The sequence below is a fragment of the Phyllostomus hastatus genome, unplaced genomic scaffold (genome assembly GCF_019186645.2).
Source record: "Phyllostomus hastatus isolate PE091 unplaced genomic scaffold, TTU_PhHast_1.1 phas_contig_40, whole genome shotgun sequence".
In the NCBI taxonomy this organism is placed as follows: domain Eukaryota; kingdom Metazoa; phylum Chordata; class Mammalia; order Chiroptera; family Phyllostomidae; genus Phyllostomus; species Phyllostomus hastatus.
Window position 1 is genome coordinate 69,452,406 of NW_025333872.1, and position 20,593 is coordinate 69,472,998.

A 20,593-nucleotide genomic window follows, 5' to 3' on the forward strand; every position below is an offset into this window, starting at 1 on the left:
GTCAACTGTCTTGATGGTAGGATATTGCTAGTCAACTATCCTATAATGCACAACAGGCCTCACAAAAAAGGTTGCTCGAGCCACGATGCCCTTGATGCTGAGGTTGGAAACCCTGGCTTAGTTCATCTGTGGAGCCCAGGTAGCAATTAGCAGAGTAGCACATTACAGGTGACAATCAGAGCTGTCGGAAGTTATTTTAAACCCCTTTTCTGTGAGCAAGTTTTATAAATTGCTATAGGATTAAAAATTAAATTAGAAAAAATCAAAATAATCCCTAGTATCCATAGGGATAAAATTAAATGTATATGGTATAAGAAAATTAGAAGTAATAGAGTTTATAAATCTCAATTAATTTGAGGAAACAAATTTTCATTTGTATTTAAGAGCTATAGTTCTCTTAATCAGCATGCTTTTGTAATGAAATGCAGCATGATTTACTTTTATATCAAAGGACCTCCCCTGGTAGTTAAAGAACGCAACCCAACACAATTAAAAGATCACTGGTAAGCAGAATACAGTGCCTTCTCTGCATTCTGGGAGAGTAATACAGTTAATAATCTAGGATCTAGTGGCACCTTAATGAACAATGTAAACTTATTGGCCCTGAATCTCAGAATTTATCAGTGGTGTTTACCTACATTTTTATTCCCAAAATAATGAAATGATGAGTAACAATCAAAAGAAAAGTTTGTGATTTTATTTAAAAATATATTGCTTATGGAGAATTCAAGTAACAAGTATTTAAAACTGAAAAGAAGAGATAAATTATGGATAAATCTGTAGCATTTAGCTGTGGATAGTAAGAACTTCTTGTGGAAGAAGGAGAAGAACTACAGATATGTCCAGAGCTTGCAATGAGACCCATTCCCTCTTTACCTAGCTGCAGTCATATCCAAGTATCAGTGACAGAGTGTCCATGGGACTGGGTCACTCAAGGATTAGAGCATGTTTATGGGTCCTGGTGGATGAAGGACGAAGAGTTAATATAACCTGTTTTTTTTCAGTACCCATAAAAAAATGCTCAAATCACCATGTGATTTTGTTTAGCCAAATCAAAATCTGTCTTAAAACCAAATGGGAGACACTGGTTTTTAATAGTACCCTGTACTCGAAAAGTAAGTCCAATAAAACAATGATTCTGATAATTCCATTATATAAGAAAATAGTTCTTACTATCACTATTTGATTGCCAATAGCAACATATAATTCAAAGAGAAAAATGATGATTTGATTATTTTTGAAGATTTTTTTATGAAGAAAACTAACTCTGCTAATGTAACATCAGAAGTACCCTTATTTAATGGTCTATAGTGTGTAGCTAGTTTGGATACCACATTTGGGGGTTGGAGGGCAGGGTACACATTCCCTCTCATCCAGGGTCTGGAAACAAAAGCCCTTGAGGAATATGTGGTATATTCCTCACCCACCCACTTCTCTCCCACCCACTCCTCCCCTGAGTGCAGTCAGTGTTTCTGGGCCAGGATAGCTGCTGCTTCTTCCCCTGCCCACTCTTTGGAAGGGAACATGCTTTCTTATTAGACATTTTCTGAAGTTTCTTTTAACAGGGCCCCCCTTTGTCTCCAAATAAGTCTGTGCTCGTTCAATAGCTATCAGTGTCCCCTCTGACTTAAAATGTTCCACTCATATCTTCCAGAAGGATCACTGTCAGCTAATAAAAAAACTTCATTAGGCTTATCACTATGTCCCAGTTTTTTAGCTTCCTGATGGAAGACAGCAGCCTTTCCTCACAGTCTTTTCCCCACAGCAGATGCTGCATAGAGGATCAGTGCCCAGCCAGATCGATGCCTTGTCATTAATCTCCATCACTCTTCCAAGAACGTACTTTTAAAGATTCCCCCAAACTGGATTATTTTGAGTAATAGTTTTTCTACTTATCAGGAAATTATATTAGTTTGCTTTTGCCCGCCAGTGTTCATAATTTGACTAAATAAATATTATGCTGATATGAGTAGATACAAAACCAATTAATCTAAGGAAATAGATGATAGTTGTCAAAGGACTTTGGTGTGCTCCTTTATGGGCAACAGGAAGTGAAGACTTGCCTGACCATAGGGACCTCTTTGTAGTATGTTTCAGAAAGGACAACATGACGTGTGTAATCCTGAATCCAATGCTCTGGGATATCCATTACATCCAGCCATCCGCCTCATGGTTTCTCTGTAACATATCATCCTAATTACACTTGGTATGCCCGGTTGCTGTGTCAGGTCTAAATAACATTTTACTAACAAAGTGTTCATGCAACACACCATGGGATCTCCTTGATATTTCCCCCTGAAAACTATTTTTATGATAGTCAGTGACTAAAGTAAGTAAATTAGAAGTTGATTGGCACAAATGCAAATGGTAATGTATTAATGAAAGGCCATAATTCTTTTTTTCTCTTCCTGCACTTACAATAACTTGTTTTAGATTGCCTGGCAATTAACAAATCTTACGCATAATTGCAGGTCAGAGGACAATATTTACTTTTAAGGCAGACAAACATCACTTGAGTCAAGAATCCACGCTGGAATGAGACCCAGTCTGACGAACCATTTTGGAACACTAAATCTAATCGTGAACTGCCGGCCCTTGAAAAGTCATTCCCCAGCCAGATCCAGCTCTGCTGTCTTTGCCTCGTGTCTAAAGCATCTTTGTTTTGTTTCAGCTGGCAGGGTTCATCTACGCCTGTTATGTTGTGAAATGTATAACTGAAGAAGAGGACAGCTGTAAGTATTAAAGCTCTATTCTGTCTTTTTCAAGTTCAAAGCATCGTCTTGACTACCTCCTCCCTAGCCTTACCAGTTCTCAGGCAGTATACCCCAGCACATCATTAGAATGGGCAATAAGCTTTGTGTATCCATGGGGATAAAGTGTTTTCATAAAAATATGCAGGACATTGAAAAATCGAGGAAGGATTTATTTTGAAAACACATTTTTTTCTTGGAAGGTACTTTTAAAATCTATTTCTCATATAACAATTCAAATAGGGAATATAGAGAGGAAACTAGAGAGGAAATTATTTTTAAATGTGGTTAACTTGACCATTCTTTTTGTATGAACCATTTATTAGGTGTTGATAACTAATAACTAATCAGGTTGACCCACGACTACAAACCTTAACGATCAACAATTTGCAATAGCTCTTAAAACTCTCACAAGAACTGGCTTCAGATTAATTCAAGAAATTTGTCTCCAGGAAATCAAATTTTTATATTTCCTCTTTGCCCCTATACTTTGATACAAATGGCAAGAACTCTCTGCCTGAGTCTCGGTATTAAGTTCTCTTGCTTGATCCAGAGTTGAGACAATGTTCCCTTCCTACAAGCCTCTGAGTGGCTTCACCATCCTCTGCTCTTCTGAAAATGTAAAAATGGCAGGTAAAAGGTTTCACTCTTTCTTTGCCTCCTCAGGTCCTGAAAATAGGAGGATAGGAAAAAGTACTTCCAGCCTGTCTGAGTACCATCATGGATATTTGCCCAGGCAGCTATATTTACTCTGAGGAAAAATCAAAAACGGGAATCATTCTTTTTTGGTTTCCAAAAATAGTAATGACTGGGGTTTTGAGACAGAGGCAAAAAGTGATGAAATTCACTGCTCTGTTACAGGATGCTTTGAGGAAAAAACTGGAGAGAAATGTGTGTTTCTTCTTTGCTTTCCAATCATATTAGACAGGAAGAAGCAGTATCAGGTGGCTAATTTAGAGGAGCCACTTTTCAGTCATACTAATATGTGACATAAAAGCAGAAACACACAGTGCATAGTTTGTATTATTTTGTGTGTGAAAGGAAATGATGCTCCTTTTACTGAAAAAGCATTTGTAAAATGCTTTTCAATGGATCAAGTTCTCTCTCAGGCTTTGGAGATTTTAAGATTAGTAACACACAATCTTCTACCTCTAGGAAGGCACCATCTTTCAGGAAAAAGCAAACATGTGGATAAAGTATAATAAAACGCTCTAGAGTGTATTGTGGGGCGAAGATAGGAAAGGGGCCAGGAAATACTTCATAGACAAGGGTATTCTTGAGCTTGGTCTTGAAAGATGAGTGAAGGACAGATGATTAGGGTGTCAATGTGGGAGTAAGGTGGTTGCTGGTAAAAAGTGGGGAAGTGCCAAGACATAGCGCCACTGGTCGTGTTGGGAGCAGAGAAGCCAGATTAATATAACAGGCTTGTATCCAGTGCTGGAGATGGGCATTCAGAGAAAATTAGAAAAGAGGGCATAGACGGGATGGTAGAAAAATGGTGTGACAGAGTAAGGAATTAGGGCTTTATTTTACAAAGCATGATGGTGAATCAATTGGCAGGTAGTTTATAAGAACAGAATAATATCATAACAGTGGGCTTTAGAAAAGTCACAGTGGTATCAGTGTGAAGGAAAGCCTATGAGAACAATGGGGCAGGTCAGGGAAAGGGAGGCTGCTAGACTCTATAAGGATGGCTGAGATCCAGGATGATGAGGGTCTGGACTGGGATCTATATTGTAGATGAAGAGGATAGATATCACATGAGACATGCTAAAACAAAGTGATTAATTGTCAGTGGATGGTGCTGTGTAAGGGACAATGAAGTAACTGATAGGTTCCTGGGTTTCTGGCATAAGTGGATGGGTATATGGAAATGTTAGTTGAAAACAGAATGGGAATGTGAAAATTGGTTCAACTTGAACAGGTTAAGGTTAAAGTGCCTGATGAATATACAAGAGAAGACATCTAGTAAGCACTCGTCTTATGCACAAAGGATGTATTCAAATTAGGAATAGATTTATGGACCCCATGAACTTTGTACAGACTCCACGAACTTCGGAGGTGCATTCAGATGTTACTATTCAGTGTTTTTGTGCCACATCTTTGATGAAGGGAAAATTTACAGGTTAAATGTCATGTCAGAGTTGAGTTCCTTGGACTACAATGATTGATTGTATTTCACAATGATGCTGGTGCATTTTCATCTTCAGAAAATACTGACATACCAAGGCACCTACACAGATCATCAGTATCTATCTAGAATAGTACCTCCCAGAGGGGAATCCCAAAATGCTGGTTCCATAAGATATGCTGCTCAGAAAAGATCCCTTAGCCAAATAAGTTGGACATTGAAAATTTAAAGTGCACATTTCCATATTAATGTCTTTGTGACTACTGCAATAAAGAAGTATATTCGATTTTTCTTAATCCACAGCTTTATTTTAACCATGTTATAGTGGATGAGGTGCAGTGAGGCCAAATGCAGATAAAAAACAAAAAGCACCAACAGTTTCCCAATTTCATTATACTCGTAGTGCCCTGGGCACACAAATAGCACCGGGGCAGGTCACAAGGCAGAGAAAGAACACAGAAACCAGTAGGCAAGCAATCACCTTTATTGTTGTTTCCTTGCATCTAAAGAAATGGGTGAGGCTGGCTGAGCAGGTTCAGTATCAGCTAGCTAAGCTGGAAAGTGGAACTCTTATTCACGGTGACTATCAGAGGATGTAGTTTGGGGCTATCTAAAGTTGCCAGATGGTTTTCGGTGAGCTAGGGCTTACTTAGGGTCAGCTGGTCATTTTGTAGATGTTAAGCCATCAATTTTTAAAAAATTAAAAGTATAGTACTATCCCAAACATCTGAATACAAAATGCTTTTTTCATAAGAAATATTAATATTCCAGAGAATAGAATTCCAGAAAACTCATGTTAAGGAATTCTGTCCTATCAAGTTTTGGCCAAAGCCAAATATCTTTTGGAAAATCAGGTTTATCTTTAAAGCATCTAACAAATTATTTTCCAAAACACTGTCTAAAGCAATGTCTATGTCTTTATATGTATTTTGATCATAATACCTTATCTGCCTTTATTAATCCAACTTCTCATAGGCAAGTTTATCATTTCTTCCAGTGGGCAAGATATGAACGACTGTTTTATGTTTATATCCAAGTAGATTGAGGCTTACCTTAGAGTTTCACAGGACTAAGCAGGAGATGCTTGTTTGGGCCAGTTCTCTGTCCATTCAGGTGCATTGACTTGTGGTCATTCACACATAGACAATTTTAAGTGTTGAATGCAATATTTGCTGTTGACATTCCCTGTGTATTACCAGAGTCTTGGCCATTTGTCTGTATTTCGTCTCCAGGCACTGCCTAGAGCACGTGATTTCCAATGCTCAGGGGTAAAGAAGGTTTGAAGGTTTTGTCTAATTTTTGGCATTTGGGTCACAAAGGTAATTATTTTGATCCTTTAAAAGTGTTCTGGCTAGATGAAAGTCTCGGGCGCATGCACGCATGCTCTCAGAAAGTAAGCCTGGATGTATGGGCAAAGTTTAATGTCTATGTAAACAGAGAAGGAAGAATCTCTGTCTGCTCTTAACTGTTGTGGATTTGTGATGAGATATCTGGATAGGAGTGTCGTGAAGGAGGAGGTGATAGCTACCTGCCTGACAAATTAGTTAAGTTTCTATCCCTAAGAGCCTCCTGAGGAACAGAGGGCAGTTTGGGCTCTAGAACTGTGCTGAGATAATAGCCCAATTACGGCAACTGGGAGATTAAAGTATTCTTGGTGTAAATACGAAGCTGACCAGCCATGTGCTCAGTTTTGCCACGGCAGACCTCTGCAATGAGTGTAGCCAGGGAGCCTCAGAAGCGGAGACCCCTGGGAGCTATGGAGAGAGGGTTCAGGCTCCAGGAGCAAAGACTCACACTTAAACACCATAAAATAGCAGCAAATCATCATCGAACTACAGGGCCTTAGACAGCAGGCACATCGAATGCTTGAAAATTGTGTTCCTTATTTCTCCTTTTAAACAGTATCTCATTTGCTTTCTAGACCCCAGTTCGATTAATATTTATATGGACATTTTAATGCAAAGTTGTTGATTTTTCCTACGAAAAACCCTGGCCCTTGAAGTTCACATCTCTGACTCTTTCATTATCTGAGCTAGAGCCACAGCGTGACAGGCTGGCTGTACAAACTCACAGGACACCACTGCCATCTGCTGTGCTTCCCAGGAGGTAACAGCCACCCTGTGAGCATATGCGGCAAACAGGAGGATGGGACACTCCTACCCCCACGTATTAGTTACCTGGGGTATAAAAGCAAAATATAAAAACTGAGTGGCTTAAACAATAGAAATTTATTTTTGCGTAGTTTATAAGGCTAGAGGTCCAAGATCAAGGGGGCTGGCAAATTTGGTTTCTCCTGAAGCTTCTTTCCTTGGCTGACAGACTAACTTCTTGATTTGTCCTCAGATTGACTTTCTTCTCTGTTTGTACATGACCTTAATGTCTCTTTTTCTTCTTATAAGGACACCAGACCTATTGAACGTGGGCCTGACCCTTATGGCTTCATTTAATCTTATTTACCTTTTTAAAGGCTTCATCTCCAAACACAATAATGCAGGAGGTTAGGATTTCAATGTATACATTTGGAGGGAACACAATTGGAACACATTTGGAACACAATTCAGTCATAACATCCCATATCCGAACACATACATGCACACACACACGGCTCCTGGGTATTTGAAAATACCTGTGGGGCACACAGTGGAGCTAGCTTGGCTCACTGGCCCACCAACCACCTGTGGGTAGGAGGGTCCAGGCTACAATGCTACCAGCCTCCTGGGCTCCACGCTCTCTGCCTCCAGGCGGGAGCATACTGTCAGCATCTTCTGCTGTGGGTCAGAGTGATTTGCCTTCAGATGGGTAGCTCCTCACCAGAAAACAGCTGGGACCCTGCTCCAGAGGGTGGGCCTTGATACTTGAACACTGTTAGAGTGGGGCAACCGCCACAATGTACTTTCATCTATTTGTTCATGAAAAGGCAGCAATGTGTCTTCGGAGAAAAGGCTTTCTCCAGGAGAGCAGACATCCCTTGCTGAGCTGTCTTTGTGGCTGGCTCTTCACTGTACAATACCATCTGTTGCCAGCCATGCTGAGTTTTCCTTACGACCTCCAGTCTTTTCTGTTTCCTCCACTTGTTCTCTTTTACAATAGTGTGTGAAAGAAATAAAATGTTCTGAGATTCCTGGTCTGATGTGCCTTTGATTATCTACAGGGTAGGGCAAAACAAAGTTTGCAGTTGTTTCTGTGGAAAATCATACAGTGATTACTAAATAATAACACAAGAATAAATTCTGTATTTGATGTACTCACAGCTGTAAACCTACTCTAACCCCTCTGTATGTAGCTATTCTTGCACTTCATCCTCAGTTCTTCTGCACCACAGTCAGATGTTGACTTGCAGTGACAGAACTAATTATGTCTCTGCCTCATTAGCATTGTTAGATGCAAAATCTCACTAATCCATATAGAAAAAAATCTTCATTTGGTCTCTCATTTTTTATTATCTTTTCTTACAAACCTTTTGCTTAATATTTAATCTAAAGCTAAACATCAGTCCTCTAAAAAGAAAAGGGAGTCCATTTTCCTAAGTAGACAGTATCATTTCTAAAAGAGATTTGCTGTATTTGCAAGTATTATTAAATATTCAAATAATCTGTAGAAAGCTATAAATGTCATTTGAAGACATACTCTAGGGGATTTATTTTGGGGAAATATTGACAACTGGATTCTAGATGTTTAATCATGTAGATGCGCATGTGCAGGAACCCACCAACCAAGCACAAGTTCTTGGAAGTCTGTTCTGAATTCTTCAGACTCAACTGGCCTTGGGATAAAAGGCACAATCAATATAGAGAATCTTTCATTTGAAAAGCAAACCACAGGAAATTATTCACTTCTCTGAGGCTAATAATTTTCTGTTATTTTTGTTTGATTTTTCCTCTAAAGCCTGCTGGCCTGTGTGTATGTATGTATTGAACTCCATTCTGTATGTTTTGATCATTTTTCCCATTTGTCAAGATCACTGAGTTTGGATGCAATTCTCTGAGCACAGCCATACACTTTCCCACCCACCGTGGGGGAGTTGAAAGGAGGAAGCAGGGAAGAGTACTTCCCCATGAAAGTTATTTGTTTATTCCTGTTTATAAAGGAATGTATGTTGACTGAAGTATATATAGAAAACACAGTTGTAAAAAATAGAATAACCCTACAATTCTGAATTCTGGCTCTCAGTTAACATTTTAACATATTACATGTCCTCTGATCTTCCTTCTTTTTTCCTACCTTCTATCTATCCATCTATCTATCTATCTATCCATCTAGCTATTTATCATCTGCCTATCTATCCACCTGGTTGTTAGGGCCACACTATACCTGTGTTTGGTAACCTGAGCTTCCTTTCTTGTTATTTATAAATCACTCTACAAACATAACCTAAGAGACAGGCAATTAGCAGTTTTAAAATGATGGAAACTTCTTGGGTGTCAGGTTGACAGGTAGAGTTACAATGGTTTATTTTACTTTTCAAGTATTATATTCAAACAACTAAATGAAAGAATAATACATTATTGTTTTATCATCTGTTTATAACATATGTTTTGTAATTCTAAAGGTAACTAAGTGAAATGATATTGGCCTTATCCACCAGCTTCCCTCCCAAAACAGAACTTGCCATTACTTTCCCCAACTCTGAACAGAATCACATATCATCAGAGACCAGAACCCCAAACTCTGAACACTAGTAATCTCTAGCCATACTCTTCAGAACGGCAGTCGTAAGACAAGGTAGGACCGTCACCTTGCTCCTCCAGCTCCCCAAAGCGCAGGAGCTCTGTATTTATTTAATTTCATATCTCTTTGTTGTTTAAGATTTATTTTAGACTACAAATACTGCAGGGTTTTAAATGATGGCAAACTATTGCCTATGGCTCTATGTTGACACCTTAGTTTTATAAACCCATAAAAATTACATGATGTGCCCAAGGTCACTGAGTGTATTTGTGAACTTTTGACAGCAGTATGGCACATATTGACTCCTACGGGATAAGAGAGTATTCAGGAATGCCACTGGGGACCACACCTGTCTTGACTACCACTATATCCTCAGTGTCTAACATATCCCCAACCTAGTGCAGGACTCAATGAGTATCTGAGAAATAAATGAATGAATCATTTAGCTCTCCACAAACATTTCCTGGAATACATGGAAACTGCTAAGGAAATGTGACATTTCCTTAGACCCCACTTTATTGTAGTTAAATGAATAACAAATTATAATAAAGTACCTGTAGTCATTTTCTAAACAAATAAAAGGAAACACAAAAACATGCTGTCATAGGTAAAAGACTAAATAAATGATCACCACCTGAAATGAAACACATGCCTACATATACATATGCCTCCTGTCAATCACAGGCAAGTTTCTGTCTGTGACAACAGCATTCCCTAACAGCGAGACTCAGCGATTTTTACAGTAAGTCTCTTTAGTACGGGTCTCTTTTTCAGCCTACTGTTAAATTGCACCCCCTTGTGGTCATTGAAGAAAAAAATATATGAGCTGTATTTTTCAATTTGGATATTCAGGTCAAAGTTGAGTCTAATTCTTCAGTAATTTCTTCTTACTTTCTTTCTCTCTCTTCTCATAATGTCTCCTCCATTATACAATACTGCTTTCTATATGCACACACATGCACATTCTCACACAGACTTTTGCACTATGATCATCTTTAAATAAATATTACGTTCCCGATTCAAGAATATGAGGGAAATAGATTGATTCAATCTGTATCTTCTGTTGAGTCAAAACAATCAGAACCTTGTTTCTAACTTTAGTATATGTACTGTGGAAGCCAGCACAATGCCCTTGTTTCTAAAGAATCAATGTCGAGGTGACAATATTCAGACTAGCAAAGGAGGACCTTTAACTGGGGTGTAATAAAGGAGATATTTTATTCGAGCACTAAAGTTATCAGTAAATGAGTAATATCCAAGTTTTTTTTAAATCAGCCTCAATAGAAAAGAAAGCCAGAGCATGTGAATGGAAGAAGTGGTGATGTTTACAGAAATGACTACAAGAAAAGTCTTCCATTCTAATTATTCTGCTGCTGCTTCGTTTTGCGATACCCAGCCCTCCTGTAAGAGGGCTCTGTGCTTGTTTTCGCACCCTCTCTCTACATGTGCGTGGATAATGACCTGAGAAAGAAAGCAGCTGAGTGGCAGAAAAAAAGGGATGCTTTTAGCACCAGACGTGGATATACGTGCTCTCAAAATAAAGTCGCTGTGTCCCTTAGTCCCTTCTCAAAGAACAAATGAGAGCAAGACAAAGTGCTGGCACAGGAAACTGAACTCTGGGGCCCCCACCCTCGCCCCCGCCCCCCGCCCGGAAGCTGAGACGCGATGAGAAAGAAGACCGCACTTTTCAAGTTCGTCTTGTGATAAATGATGCTGGCGGGGGTGCCCACTTCATTAGGCTCAGTTATGCTTTCGTTCTGGAAGTGGCAGCTAATGAAAACAGAAGGCTGGGTTTAGCTATTTCCTTTCTAACAGCGGGTGGACTGAAAAACACTGCATCTCTAAGGATGGCCAGCAGGTATGCGGAACGCAAACGTGAGCGCAGCAGCCTTGCAGCGCTAAAAGAGTGCCTTGTAAATTAGCGAGCTTAGGGCAAATCCTCAACCCTGGGTGACATTTAAATGAGGCTGTTCTAGCAGCGGAGACTTGGGGAGGCCTTGGCTAGGAATGGTTGGCACTGCGTGGCAAGGAGTGAAAGAGAAACAAACGAAGCTCACAGGAGGTGAGGTTTGTTTAAATAATAGAAAGTAATTAGGCTGAAGACAAAAATCAGCGATGGCATTTTATAATTACAATTAATTTAAGGTTAATTTCCTTTGGTGCTAAAATCTTATTTAAAACATTTACCAGGAAAGGAAATTAGGATGTTACTATCAAGAGGCATCATGTGCTTCTGGGAATCCATGCCTGTTATCACTTGAAATTAGGTTAGGCCCAAAGTGGGAATTTCAATTCATTTCTCTGTAATAATAGATGGTGGCCAGGGCTCAGAGTCAGCAGGGTTGGCTGGGGCCAGCAGTGCAAAATTTGCATTTTTGGTCTGTTGGTTTATAGGATTAATTGCAAATGTTTCCAACAAAAGAGGCTGGTTTATACATGAACAACCCTGACACAAAAAGAAAATTGGATATGGATTGCTGCCTTTGTAACTAATGAAGTTGATGTTAAAGGAATTCCCAAGAGCAGAAAGACGAAAGGAGGCTCATAGTCACACATCTATACACCTGCATCACCGAAATGAATTGAATGGGGCGACACTATTTCTGTTGGTTCCAAACCTGTCAATCATCTTCTCCTCTCCCAGGCCCCACCTTTGCCTTCACTCTGTTTTCCAAATGGGAATTGTCACATTTCAGGTCCAAAGGCCATGCATATGTATATACCCTATTCAGCAGACCATCTCCTTGGAAACTTGACTAGGAAAATCAATGCATAATAGTAGTCATGGCCAGAGGGAATTAATTCTTTTGAACTAATTTCCACATGCACTAGGCCTTTTGCCGATTTGCTCTTTTTAAATATTGTGTTGACACTATTGGTATGTACACCAGTCCCAGCAATAGGGAATTGTGCAGAATCCCAGAGGGGTGGACAGTAGCAGTCACCTACTTTAATCCCCTAATTCTTACTGTGGAGGAACAGAATCCTCACATTGACTTGTTCCATATCGAACAGTCATTTGGAGGCAGAACTGGGAGCAGAATTTCAGTTTCTTGATTCTAAGTATATTTTCCACATCACGTCAATGTGGTACTTGAAATAGATTCTTCAACACCTAGTTCTGGAGAACTGCCCCCTGGTAGGCTGCAGGATAGTCGCTGGGGGTAAAGCAGGAAACCAAACGAACAGTCTTTGCCTTCATGGTGCTTACGGTCCGGCAGACAGTTCCCAGGAGGAATTACCCTGGGACGTAAGGAGAGATTGGGCAAGGAGAGCAGGGAGTGCAGTGGGAGTGCAGCCCAGAGGTGCCTGGTCTGGTTAAGGAGATGAGAAATTCCTCCCTGGGGAAGTAACATGTCAACCGAAACCTGAAAGATAAGTCAGAGGCCTGTGCAGAATTTAGCAAAAATAAAAGTGCCTTTTTAAAAGAAGACTATGTTTTTGATCTACATTGACCAAGTGTACACCAAAATTCACACAGGAGTAATCCGAAATGTTTTTAATGAGCTCGAAATCGCAAATCTAGTTTCAGCTTTCCCAAATATCAATAAAAATGTCAGAATGAGCAACTGCTGGACATTCTCTTTCTTGAAACTGCAACTGTCGTTCTAAAAATATGGTTAATTTAGGCTCAGGAGTTTTGTGATTTTCTTTTCTGGAGGCTGCAGAAGGATGCAGAAATTATGTTAGCAAAAAAAAATTCAAGGCAAGAAGTATTTCTCTATTGGATTATTATAGCATGCATCCTTTATTTTTTATTTCCCTGATGTACATACATTAATGTGCCCACACCCGATTAAAACCACTGCATATAGATGGGCTGTGCATTCTAAATATATTCTGAATGTCAGCTGAGAAGACATACCCAATCATGTCTAACTAGCTCACCTATAGCTTGTGATAACTGCTCTCAATTTCAACTGAAAGGCATGTCATATATTATCGAAAGCAATTCAAACAGGCAAGAACAAAACACTGGTGAATCTAATCCACCCCAAACACATGGCACAAGGCCAGCCCAGGCACCTTTAAGATGCTTAGTTATTTCATTGTATTTTGCACACTTCTCCACATGTATCGAAAGCATTAAAGACATCTGACTCCACCTTTACAAATATTATTGACCTTCTCACCTTTTACCACCCTCATCCTCACTCATTTCATCTACTTCTTTGATTTCCTTCATCAGGGACACTGATTTGGATCAACTCCTTTTTTCTTTTATTTTTAGAGAGATGGGAAGGAAGGGAAAAAGAGGGGGAGAGAAACATCAGGTGTGGTTGCCTTTCACATGCCCTTGACCCAAGACCAGGCCCACAACCCAGGCATGTGCTCTGACCGGGAATCGACCAGCGACCCTTTGATTCACAGGCTACCGCTCAATCCACTGAGCCACACCAGCCAGGGCTGCATCACCTTCATTACGGAGAATGAGGGATTCTTCCAAATCACCAATTTGCACATTTTCTGCCTATATTTTCCCCTACCTTGTCCTCCTGCTTCCCACCTAGAGAATATTTAGGGGATTCCATCCACTGGAACCTTTGTTTTTCTCATACTTTGGATCTTTCTAGTCATCATCTAGCTCCAGGATTAGTAATAACAGTAATGCTCTCAGTAGCACCCTTGGTTTCCTTCCTTCCAACATCTGTGCCTGATGAGGCTCCACTTCTGATGCTGGGTTGCTGTTCGTTGTTTCGCTCCTCTGCTGCTGGCGGTGCCTCATTCCCTCCCATTGACGTACCACAGGATGTTCCAAACCTTTCCAAGCTCCTCAAGCCTAGGACTCAAACCTGAGAAAATCAATGCTACAACACATAAAATACTCATCTTCCCCCCAGAAACTCAACCACACTCTATACCAGCAATTATCCTTTTGTCTCCTTGTAGCCCTTCCCAAATCTGAGAGGAACAGTTCAGTTTTTTTTCTCTCCAAAGTAAATCTTCCAAGGATTGGCGTCATCTCCCCACCATAATCCAGAAGTTTGAGCTCTCGGCATCTTTATTCTTGCTCATTCCATCGGACAGCTCCTTTCCCTGCATACCTGCCTGAGCTTCACAGACCAGGAACCAGGCTGGTCCAAGCCTCTCTGGGTCCTTTAAAATAATATCCAAGGTGATTTTCAAACATATTCCACATATGGAAATTTAGATCTATGTATCTTTCAACATAAAATATATCCCCTTTTTCTACGTCATCTCACACAGGCTACACCAGTTGCTTGTCAGGTCACAGTTAACCAAGTGGGCTTTTAAAGGATTTCTGTAGACCAACATCAGCTTCCCTTACCTTCTGCTGATGACTTCTATATTTATGCCATTCCATGCAAAACTCTGGTAAATTCTAATAGAAAGTACTCCTCTTCTTTGTGTAAATCTCTTATAAAAAAAAAGATGAGATCCCATATCTATCCATAATGTATCTGTAATATGCATGCCTAGAAATATTACATGCACATGATTCTCTCAATAACCCTATGGAACTGGGATTGGTTTATCACCCCTACCTTACGGAGGAAGAAAGTGAGGCTCAGAGCAGTATGACCTGCTCATGGGGAAGATGCTGGTGAGAAGTGAAGGCACAAGCCAAGCCCAGGTCTTCTGACTCCAAAGCCCTCAGTCTTTATGCTGCTTCACAGCTTCCCTGTGATGTGTCCAGCAGAGGCTACACTATTAGACAATCCCACAGCAAGATCCTGGTCTCAGCAGAAAACCAGCATGTGTCTCACCTAAGGTGTTGCCCTCCCTGAGAACTGGCAGAAATAGGCAGGAGAAGAAGATAAAACAGTTTATTTATCAAGTGGGACTTATGTTTCATTTCGTATTAAGCTTTTAGAATGAAAAACTTAAAGTGATTACTCAAACTATTTCTAATGAAAGAAATGTTTCATTCAGTATGACACGACTATAGTGATTGCTTTTCACTTGCATTTTTAGCATATGTAAATGTGTTACCACATTTAAGATACTGAAGATCTGCTTTTGCTACAACGAAGAGAGAAACATGGAAACTAGGACCCTAAGACCCTAAGAAAATATATTTTCTGAACAGGGTTAGGAAGTGAAGCATCTGCTCTGATGTTGCTGATAAGTCTCATTTCATTCAATGTGTGCTTCGCCTGCCAGTAGCATAACAAACACTTGAGTGACCTTTCAGGCAACAATGGGATAAAGTGCCCCCATAGAGTGCTGTGATTTCCTAATCAGAAACAAAGCTCATATTCCACAGATTCCACTCAGGGGTGTTAGCCCAGACCAAACACCTCAGGCTCACATAGTAAGCTGAATTAGTGCCACAGAGTAAGTCTGCCTGGGAGAGAGGCGGGTCTTTTGAATTTAGCCTGTGGTTGGTAATGTTCTAAATTCCTTTTGTATGGTCCCTTGAAATCCTTACCTGCAGAGATAATAGACATACACTCTGTTTTCACAGGCCCACACACAAATTCTTTAATGTCTTGCAATGTGTTCTTCTAAATATTTAGGTTTCACTTTCTGTGAACTGCCTTTTAAAATTTCCCTTCGTGGGCTTTTCCGGCTCTGTGTCCAAAAGAGCGAATGTTGACTCGCGGCTTTGTCATCAATAGCTAAGGTAGAATTTCGGATTACAATACCTTACTGCCAATGTGTATTTAAAAATGCAGTTTCAGGTTCGCTGAATTCAGTGCTTATGATTAAAAAGTTTAAATAAAAAGGAAGCTCACAACAGGGAATATATTTTAGCAAAGAATATTTATTCAAAAACATTTTCTCTGACTTGGTAATTTCTAAATTCTACTTTTGTTAATGCTACTAAATCACAGTTATTAAACTGATATGGCACTTTACTAATATAAAATAATTGGACCTCCTTGTGCCTCCGTGTTGCAGATAGGAAAACTAAGGCAAAGAGAAAACGCTGTAGCAATTGCAAAGAAAATGATAACAGTTCTGCATTGTCTTCATAGGACACAAGGCAAATTCCTCCAATGAGCTAAAGATTAAACAAGCACATGTTTTATTTTCTCACCATCTATCCCGTTGTGTACCTCTGTTTAGATTGTTATAAACTGGACAGGAATAGAACAATGTTTTTTCTACCCATGCTCAACATTTGTATCACTTGATAGCATTCATTAGTGAATGACCCTCTCACCCTAGTTATCTTGATGCTAAAGGTGTCCTGTCTCTTTCCTTCCACTCCTATAGGCCAAACAGACTCCAGTGGTGGCTTCTCCCTGTCGGTATCTAAAAAGTTTATTTAGTTTTACAGGACCCTGCAACAATTCATGCTCTAGATCTTCAATAAAAGGTCATCTCCTTATTACTGTTCAAGGCCTTATGGAAGGAAGGGTAAAAGCACTCAGTCAAGTTCCACTTAGAATTTTGTCAGCCTCTCTCATACCCGAATTGACTGCCTTATTTTTCTTTACAGTCCATGCAGTGAATGCAACATGCAGGGTCTTTCACGAGCCAGACTACGTTCTAGATTCTGGGTCTGTAGTCCACAATAGTCAACTGTCCGTCCCATGCATTTACACTGTAGTGAAGGAATCAACAAATGAACAAGTTGATTTACAACACATCCTGTGAAGATATGTTGCAATGAAACAAAATAAAGCCAAGTGAGGAGAAAGAAATTCATGACTTATGGGGATAGGGATTACCTCATAACTCCTATGAATGTCTAACCACTATGCTGTACACCTGAAACAAATGTAATATTGAACATCAACTTTAATATAATTTTTTTTAAATACCAGCAGGTCTCCAATTTGCCTTGTACCACAGTTACATTTCCCTTTTTCCAAGTGTTTCCTGATCCTTGCAATTTATATGTTCCACTTATAAATTAAATACTACATTCCCAAATGAAACCGAACACTGACTTATTCCTGACATTCTTTTCTGCTATGGTAAAGGCAGCAACATTCTTCTAGCCAACTGATTTCTAAGAGTCACCTTTGAATCTTGCCTTTCCCTTTCCTTCTCTCATATTCAAAAATGTGGTATGTCCTAGGTTCCTACCCCTTTCTCCATTTACCTTACACTCATTGTCCTATTTTCTCTCCATTCTCCTAATTCTAATTCAGGCCTTCCATAATTCCTCTGTCTTGCATATTTTATGATAAGCACTGCAATAATTAGAGACAATGTGCCAAGTGGCTATAAGAAAAACATCTCCTTACTTTGAATAACATTGCTGTAATCAGAGTGACACAAGATGGGGCTAAGAATATAGATCATTTCCAGAAGGAAGGACTGCTTAAATGTTTATATGATGTCTGTACAAGTTATCAGACACAAAGGAAATGAACTAAAGCTTGAAAGATGTTTGCCATGTCTCTTCTTAAGGATACATTACAGAAAATCAAAACACATTTGTAACTCTCATTGGCAAATATAGCACAGGTGGTTTTTGCTTTGATTACTGTTCACATCAGAATAATCAGAATATTATAGTTGGGAACAATATGAAGGAATAAATTTTCTAGAAAGAACAGAGAAAAGATGCTGGAGAATACATAACAAAGGGAGGAATCTAGAACCAGAGAAGACTCAAAAGAACTTTAAACTTTTGTTAAATGAATAAGTAAGGGAAAACCTAAAGATTTTAGATTTAACCCCAAAGGTGATGCAAAACCTTTGATAACCTTCTAGGAATTTCCTGGAGTGGCATGAGGAAAAAACAGAAATCATTTTCCAATATGCTCAGTAAGGGAAGTGATTACCTGGCTTCTAGGCCCATTTTCAGCTCGTGGGTGGCTCCAGGCAGTCAAAATAAGTCTGTATTTACCTGTAAAATAAAAGTAATTATTCTTACCTACTTCACAGTGCTATTGTAAATATAAATGATATCACCTGAAATGGCTTTAGAAATTATTAAGCGTTTTGCAGTTGTCAGAAGTTTATTTTGTTTTTATTTTTAGGAATTAAGGAGATTCCTCATTAACAAAAGGTACTTTTTTCCTAAATAATGCAGAGTTGTGCTATAAGGCAAACATCTAGATGCCATCACAACTACTTGGGGAAAGACCCTGTCGGATATGTTATGACTCCTGCTGCTCAGAAAAGGTGCACAGTTTCCAGTGGTCTCTTTAGAGCCTGAACAAGTGTGATTATATTCAAGAAACTGAAAGCAGACCAAAGTGGCATTAATGGTAGTCTAAAATTGTAGTCTAGCCCCAATAATTATTTTGAGAAAAAAATACCTCTTCTTCTACCTCTTTCTTCTACCTCTGTTCTCTACCCATATGCACCCCAGAGTTCCAGACATGACTGAAGTATCATTCTCTAAAAGGTACAAGGTACTGAGCCCACAACACTGACCACCATAGTATTAACTTCAGTGGTCAGCTGGCCCATTTCTTCCTATTTGTCTCCCTCAGATACTCAGGAAGACAGCCAAACAATTACTCAGAATGGATGCATGTGGAAAATGGCCTCACATCATTTCACTAGCTGTGAACATAGGCATGTACATAAAGCATAGAAAATATGCCTTTTAATGCTGGATTAAATTTGACATCACCCCACCCCCGGCCATGAGTGAAATGGTAAAAATCCATCCTGGTTACATTCAGATCCTCTTATTGTCTCTTCTTGGTTCTGAATCACCCGCTACTAGAACCTCTTCCATGGTCCTGGCTGATCTGAATGATCAGAACATTCGCAACCCTTCCATCAGAGCTTCAGCACCATTCCCTGCAGCTGGGTAGCTGTAAACCAGCTCTACCACCACACACACACCAGACAGATCACGGCTAATAAGAGAAAGACCCAGACAACTCAAGTGCCATTTGTAAGACATGCTGAAGATATAATTCATGTCCCTTCTGACCTTTGCTGATGTCTTAGGAAGGTACATTGCTCCAGACTCAAGCTTTGGTTCCCATTTCTGGTTCTGACTCTATCCACTGGACTGGAAGATTCATCTTGGTTTCTTCAGGTTCGCTCCATGATCTTTGGCTTATTAATACCATCTGCTTTTTTCTGCCATTCATTTGAAATTCCTGTGGCGGGGGAAGCTGTGGGAGTATTTAAAAGCAAAAGAAAATTAACAATAACAACTCATCAACCTGAGTTTAACTTGGATCTCAGTATCAGTGGAGAAGACCTTACTGTTTACATCTGCCCTGACCTTGAGCTACTCTAATCCACTCTATTGTCCAGCACCAAGGCAAGGGGTTGGTGGGGGCATCCTACTGAAAGGGAACCTCAGAGGGAAACTTTAATGCTGTGAAAACCTCTCAGCAAACTATTTCTCAAGTAAGTCTCAGTTTCACAAGGTAAACCCGAATAAAAGAATTTAGGCACTATTTACATCAAATCCGCAGTCATGGACAACAGTTTCTCAAAATATAAACTTTAAATATAGGTGTCATTCAATTATTATTCAGCTCTTCTGGTATTGTTTATATTAGCTAATGTACAAATGTGGGCCATTCAGAAAACAAATGAGGTTTATTCTCTTTTCATTTATCTTCTGTAAAATACTTGGTATAGTTCCTTAGTTGTCCCAAATTAAACATTTTCTGTCTTTCTTTCTTCTGCACTGCATAGGCTTAGAATGAGTCCTAGTTTTTTTCAGGGGGGTTTAATTTTCTTTTTCTACACCATATGTCTCACCCCGGGCTTTGCATTCCTTATCTTACTTCATCCTCATGCTAATTGCATGAAATAAGAATTATAATTCCTGTGTTAAGAGCTGTTAGGTGACTTGTCTAGTGTCACACAGCTGGCAAGTGGTCAAAGCAGTATTTGAACCCTGATCCTTTTAAAGTCAGCTCTCTTTTTTTCATTATACTATTTCAATTTGATGAGAAGGAAATTCTGCCTCAGAAAAAAAGAGTTTTCACGGTATAAAGAAATGAGATATTAGCCCTGGCTGGCGTAGCTCAGTGGATTGAGCGCAGGCTGGGAACTAAAGTGTCCCAGGTTCGATTCCCAGCCAGGGCACATTCCTGGGTTGCAGGCCATAACCCCCAGCAACCGCACATTGATGTTTCTCTCTCTTTCTCTCTCTCTCCCCCCTCCCGTCCCCCTTCCCTCCCTAAAAAAAATGGAT

General features: G+C 39.7%; 1 protein-coding gene across 2 annotated transcripts in view; it reads left to right on the top strand.

Moving 5' to 3' along the window:
* NKAIN2 (sodium/potassium transporting ATPase interacting 2) overlaps positions 1 to 20,593 on the top strand; it is an 875,120-nt gene that overhangs the window by 845,757 nt on the left and 8,770 nt on the right. For both annotated transcript variants that reach the window (XM_045843378.1, XM_045843377.1), the window contains one exon: positions 2,672 to 2,732. In XM_045843378.1, the coding sequence (XP_045699334.1) occupies positions 2,672 to 2,732 (61 nt within the window). The remainder of the gene's footprint in view (positions 1 to 2,671; positions 2,733 to 20,593) is intronic.